The sequence below is a fragment of the Notamacropus eugenii genome, chromosome 5, assembly GCF_028372415.1.
Source record: "Notamacropus eugenii isolate mMacEug1 chromosome 5, mMacEug1.pri_v2, whole genome shotgun sequence".
NCBI lineage: Eukaryota > Metazoa > Chordata > Mammalia > Diprotodontia > Macropodidae > Notamacropus > Notamacropus eugenii.
In genome coordinates, this window is record NC_092876.1 from 409,586,919 (window position 1) to 409,594,034 (window position 7,116).

The window sequence follows — 7,116 nt, forward strand, 5'->3', positions numbered from 1 at the left end:
CTTCTGACTGATGTTCTACATTTTTGGGTACTCAAGGAACTGGCAAGAGTAATAGGTAAGCTAAAACGTGTGATATGTAGAAGATAATAGAGCATGAGAGAGATATCAAAGGACTATAGAAGTACAAAATTTCTACTGATTTTCAAAGAAAGGAAGAGAACAGACTCTGTTAATCCTAGACCAATTGAGTCAATCAGGGTTCCTTTGTCTTTTGAAGTTGATTATCTTTACAATATTGTTATTTTTGAATAAATTGTTGTCCTGAATCTGCTTACTTGACTTTGCCTCCATACATCTAATTCTTCTAGTTGTCTTTTTTGAAATTATTCCCTTTCTTATTTTTATACCACAGTGATATTCTATCACATTCATGTGCTCTGATTTGTTAAGCCACTCTTCACTTGATAGGCACCTCATGAATTTCCAATTCTTTCTACCACAAAAAGTTCCTATAAATATTTTTGTATAAAAGGATATTTTTTCACCTTCTTTCATCCCATTAGGGCATAGACCTAATAGTCATATAACTGGGTCAAAGAGTATTCAGAATTTAATAACTTTTATACAAAATTTTGTACAATGGTTCTAAATTGCTTTCCAGAATGATTGGAAAAGTTCACAGGTCCATCAATAGGGTATTGAAATATTTGTTTTCCCAGACCCCAGCCAGCATTTGCCATTTTTTTCTTTTTTGTCAACTTAGCCTATTTGATGGGTAGGTGGTGGGGCCTCAGAGTTGTTTTACATTGCATTTCTCTAATTATTAGTAAGTTAGATAGTTTTTCACATGGCTTTTGATAACTTGCATTTCTTCCTCTGAAAATTGCTTATTCATATTCTTTGATTATTTATCAACTGAGGAATGTCTCATCTTTTATAAATTTGATTCAATTCCATATTTATCACAAATGACCTTTAGCAGAAAAAAAATGAGGCAAAGATATTTCCCCCAAAATTCCTATCTCTCTTTTTAATTTTATCTGTGTCAATTTCACTTGGGTAAAATCTTATTTAAAAAATTTTATCTAGTCAAAACTGTCCGTATTACCTCCTGAGAATCTCTTTTTCCTTCATACTTTTTAATTAGTTTATGGTGTAACCTCTTGTGTCTAAATCATGCACGTGTCTGAATCTTACATTGGCATGTGGCATCAGATGTTCATCTACACTTAGTTTCTATAAGACTATTTTCCCCCCTTTCCAAGAGTTTTTGTCAAAAAGTGAATTCCAATCCCACAATCTAGAATCTTTGGGTTTATTAGTCATCAACTGACATTTGCTTTAGTACATAATCCATTCCACTGATGAACCTCTCTGTTTATGATTCAGTACCAGATTGTTTTCATGATTATACCTACACAGAAGAATTTAGGACCTGGTATTGCCAGACACCCTTCCTTCTCTTTTTTTTCCATTGATTCTCTTGATATGATTGGAAAAGATCCTGATGTTTAAAAAGATTGAAGGCAAAAAAAGGGAGGAGATGGCAGGTGATGAGATGGATAGATAGTGTCATGAACTTGTGTAGACTTCATGAGATAGTAAAGAATAGAAGGCTCTGACATGATGTGGTCCATTGGGTTACTAAGAGTCAGATATGACTGAACAAATGAAAAATAACCCTTCATATGATAAGCATTTTGTTATGCCATAAGAATTTTGTTATTCTTTTTCTAATTCTGTAAAGTAATAAATCCTTTGATAGTTTGAAGGGTCAATAAATATAGATAACTTAATTAGGTAGCACTGCCATTTCTATTATATTTTCCCAACCTACACATGAGCAAGCATTATTTCTCCAAATATTTAAATATTTAGATATGTTTTTATTGGAGGAAGGAATGTTTTATAATTATGTTCATACAATGCCCATCTGTGTCTTAGCAGGTAGACTACCAAGTATTTGAAACTGTCTATAGTTAGTTCAAAGAAATTTATTATTGTGTCTCTTCTTCCTATATTTGGTTGGTTATATAGAGAAAAAACTGATAATTGTATGAGTTTATTTTGTATCCTACCACTTCACTGAAATTATCAATTGTTTCAATTAATATTTTAGTTGACACTCTACGGGTTCTGTAACTAAAGCATCATATCATCTACAGAAACTAATAATTCTGTTTCTTCTTTGCCTATGCCTATTCCTCCAATTTCTTTTTCTTGTCTTACTGTTACAGTCAGTGATAAAAGTAACTCAGTTTTAGTCTTTTAGAGAAAAGAGACTTTGAAAGACTTTAAACTCTGATCAATGTAAAGATAATGCATTCCAAAAGACTCAAAATTGAATACACTATCCATTTCTTTCTAGAGTAGTGATAGACTTACAATGACAAATGATACAACAATTTTTGGTCATGAGCCATAGTTATGGGTATCTGTTTTGCTAAGCCATATATTTTTGTTTTGAAAGTTATATTTCTTTTCATTTCTAGTGTGGTTTATTGAGATAGGTGGTGGTAAAGTGGGAAAGATAGATAATTAACATGTTAAAAATATAATTTAGAAAGAAAAAACGTAATTCAGACATATGTGACATATTTAAATATTTTATGAGATAATTTTTTTAAAATCCTGTAACACGGGCACTTTACCAAAAAAAGTCAAATTTCAACATTACATTCAGTAAATAGAGTTCTAAATTCAATATTTAATTTTGGTCTAGGTCAATGAATGTTATTTTATTATCTTCTTAGGATAAACAGTAACTCAGTAAATCACTCTCCTTATCTGTCAAGAGTTTAGTTCACTCAAGTTTTCTTTCTTTCAAGTTTTACTTTATGATATTGCTTAACAATTCATTCATCTTTTGTTTAATATTGTTTCAGGTAAACAAATTCCCAACTTACCTTCATCCTTTTAATATACTCTTTCAACATTTCAGCAACTGTCCAACATCTTTTTATAGCTCTTGGATAAAGCAAAGTTGTAGCACCATAATTCCAATCAACTACAATTATGTTAATATCTTCTAATGACAGCAAAACTTCTACTAATTTTTGAAGCCACACTGGTTTTGTGCCAAATGGTCTATATCCATGAATAAGCCAAACTGTTTTCTTGGTGGGTTTGAACTCACTGTTAAGTAGGAAATCATTTGTAAAAAGATGCTGAGCGCAGGTTATAGTTTCTCTTGTGTACAATATCAAAAAGACTTTTACTTTTGGTTTAAATATATCGAGGAAAGCTGTATTCACATTCAGTGTAGTAAAACGAAGACAGGGATTTTTTCCATCTGAAAAACAAAGCATCAAAACCAAAAGAGTCAACATGCTGACATAGGCTAATTCACTTCAGATATTTCTTTTGAAGCCCATAATGGAAAAAAAAAAGATTTGGGGAAAGTACATTTTATCCACTCAATTTTACCCCCTTTTTAAAAAGAAAAAACATAATGGAAATGTTACAAAGAAATGAAGATCTACTAAATACATTTTCTTGAGACTTACATTATCCAGATTGACCTTATTTGCTCCTCAGATGACTAGAAAAAATACACTTTTATTTTATTTTTCTTTCTGCCTACCAAATACCAGAATCAAAGGCAAGTAACATTTGAATACTTAAGAATCAACTTGGGATAGTGGAAAAAGCACTTCCTGTGATGTACTATGTTGCTGCACTACTATATTATTCCTTCTTATTTATGAAATATACCTTCCTATGTATACATTCACCATGTCACCCTCCCACCCCAATACATACCTTGATTTCTTTTTTTAAAATATTTTTTATTTTTTAATGTTTAACAATCACTGCCATACAATTGAGATTTTATCCCCCCCACACCTACCCTCCCCTCCCTCCCCACAACTGCATACAATTCTGTATAGGTTCTACATATACTTTCCTATTGAGTACATTTTCACTATAGTCATGCTATGTAGTTGGACTAAAATAAATGGAAGAAATCATATAACAAATCAAAACATGATACACAAAAACATACACATACACAAACACGATCTGCTACATTCTGCGAATGACTTCCATATTTCTTTCTCTGAGTGTGGAAGGCATTTTGCCTTAGAGAACCACCATTGGGATTTTTTTTTTTTTAAGAAGTTCTTGCGTTATTACGAAATTCCAAGTCTACCAGAAAAAACTCTCGCATACTGTGGTCGTTGCTGTGCACAAAGTTCTCCTGGTTCTGCTCCTTTCACTCAGCATCAGGTCATATAAGTCCTTCCAGGCCTCTCTGAAGTCTTCTTGTTCATCATTTCTTATGGCACAATAGTACTCCATTACATTCATATACCATAATTTATTCAGCCATTCCCCAATTGATGGACATCCCCCTTGACTTCCAGTTTTTGGCAACTACAAAGAGTGCTGCTATAAATATTTTTGTACATGTGGGACCCTTTCCCATTTTTATGATCTCCTGGGGATACAGTCCTAGTAGCAATATTGCTGGGTCAAAGGGTATGCACATTTTTGTAGCCCTTTGGGCATAGTTCCAAATTGCTCTCCAGAATGGTTGGATGCGCTCGCAGCTCCACCAACAATGAATTAGTGTTCCAACTCTCCCACATCCTTTCCAACATTTATCATTTTCTTGTTCTGTCATGTTTGCCAATCTTATAGGTGTGATGTGGTACCTCAGAGTTGTTTTGATTTGCATCTCTCTAATCAATAGTGATTTAGAGCATTTTTTCATATGATTATAGATAGCTTTAATTTCTTCCTCTGAAAATTGCCTGTTCATATCCTTTGACCATTTATCAATTGGGAATGACTTGTATGATTATACATTTGAGTCAGTTCTCTATATATCCTAGAAATGAGGCCTTTATCCCCGAGCTTAGCTGTAAAAATTCTTTCCCAATTTACTACATCCCTCCGGATTTTGGTTGCATTGAGTTTGGTTGTGCAAAAACTTCTCAGTTTAATGTAATCAAAATTATCCATTTTGCATTTCATAATGCTTTCTATCTCTTCTTTAGTAAAAAATTCTTCCCTTCTCCAAATCTGATAAATACACTATTCCTTGCTTCTCCAGTTTATTCATGGTATCAATCTTTATACCTAAATCATGTACTCATTTGGACTTTATTCTTGTGTACGGTGTCAGGTATGGGTCTATGCCTAATTTCCGCCACACTGTTATCCAGTTTTCCCAGCAATTTTTGTCAAACAATGAGTTCTTATCCCAGAAGCTGGGGTCCTTGGGTTTATCAAACAGAAGGTTGCTATATTCCTTGCCTACTGCATCTTGAGTGCCAAGTCTATTCCACTTGTCTACCTCTCTGTTTCTTAGCCAATACCAAGTGGTTTTGATAATTGCTGCTTTATAGTACAATTTGAGGTCTGGTAGTGCTAGGCCACCTTCCCAAGCATTTCTTTTCATTAGTCCCTTTGATATTCTGGACCTTTTGTTTTTCCAAATGAATTTTGATATTATTTTATCCAGCTCTAGAAAATAATTGTCTGATAGTTTAATTGGTATGGCACTAAATAAGTAAATTAATTTAGGTAGAATTGTCATTTTTATTATATTAACACGGCCTACCCATGAGCAATTAATATTTTTCCACTTACTTAAATCTGACTTTATTTGTGCAAAAAGTGTCTTGTAATTGTGTTCATATAATTCCTGGGTTTGTTTTGGCAGGTAAACTCCTAAGTATTTTATACTGTCTACCCTAGCTTTAAATGGGATTTCTCTTTCTATCTCTTGCTGTTGGACTTTGTTGCTAATATATAGGAATGCAGAAGATTTGTATGGGTTTATTTTGTAACCTGCAACTTTGCTAAAGTTGTTTATTATACCTTGATTTCTTTAAAAATGTTTAAAATATTGGTAAATAAATTTTAGACATTATTGAATTTTCCATTAAACTTTGGTTGAATCACTGATTTAAATACATTTTAAGTCCTTACATTTTCTGCTAAACACACAAAAAAATGTGAAGAGCAACGTATGAACAATTAGTACATTCTGAGTTTTTTCAAAGTATAGTCAATTCTCAGCTTTCATGGGGGTAACATTCCTTGAAAAAGACATGAAAGTAAAAAGCATTGATGCTGACACATTGAACCTATGGGAAATGGAGGGTTATGTTCCTTCAATTACACACACAAATACAAAACCAACCCTGTAAGTTTTTACTAGAGGTTGCTGAAAATATACTCTTCTGCATATAATTATTTTATAATAAAACATTCTGATAATGTGGACTTTTCTTAACACAGTAACCATGAAATAACCCATAAAATATATTATACAAAATAAAACTGGTAGCATGCGAAAATTTTTTCTTACTGGTAATTCTCTAGAGTTCTTTAACCCTTTGTGCTGCTACACATCTCTATTTAAAAAAATGATTTCAGACAATATTTACTTTTTATAACATGCAAAACACAATACCATAAATACTTTACAGAAAAGAAAATTCTTTAAAATTAAAACTTTGTTAAACCTGAAACTTACTTTTCATTCTGTTAGATGATGGTGTGCTCATGTTGTACTGTATATTGATGTTGCTATCAATCTCTCTACCTTGGCCACTCTCTGAAAATCAAAAGAGAATTTGCTGAAACTTTAATCACTGCTGTCAGAAGATGCCAAGATTGAAAAGTTCTCAACATCACTTCTGACAATTTCATTCATTGCAGGTGGATCACATTGGAGACCATGAGGGATGCACCAGTTCCGTCAATTAGCAAATCTGCTTCATCAACATTTAAGATCCTCAAGGGGATCCAGAATATGAGTGTGTTCATCCTTCATTGCCAAAGAAAACCATGCCATCAGAGAAATGATGACACGACTTGCACTTGACTTTGTTTTTTTGGGTGAGGGAGGGCTGTGCAGGTCACCAGCCTCACTTCTCCAGAGCCATCTGAATCCAGGGACCAGATATTCATCAGGATGACTGGAGATGACCCAGGATGAGGCAATTGGGGTTAAGTGACTTGCCTAAGGTCACACAGCTAGTGAGTGTCAAGAGTCTGAGGTGAGATTTGAACTCAGATCCTCTTGACTCCTGCACTGGTGCTCTATCCACTGCACCACCTAGTTGCCCCTTCAGAACACAAGAGCAAAGCAGAGGCTAACTGACATTTGACATTCAGGCTTTGATCGATGATGGGATTGGTAAACAGTGAAAATATGCA

At 33.5% G+C, this 7,116-nt stretch overlaps 1 protein-coding gene across 1 annotated transcript in view; it reads right to left on the minus strand.

Moving 5' to 3' along the window:
* LOC140507989 (lipase member I-like) overlaps window positions 1–6,461 on the minus strand; it is a 33,314-nt gene extending 26,853 nt beyond the window's left edge. Inside the window, exons 1-2 of the mRNA XM_072615765.1 lie at window positions 6,431–6,461; window positions 2,847–3,232 (exon numbers count right to left, since the gene is read on the minus strand). Coding sequence (XP_072471866.1) covers window positions 2,847–3,232; window positions 6,431–6,461 — 417 coding nt within the window. The remainder of the gene's footprint in view (window positions 1–2,846; window positions 3,233–6,430) is intronic.
* Window positions 6,462–7,116: the final 655 nt, after the last annotated feature.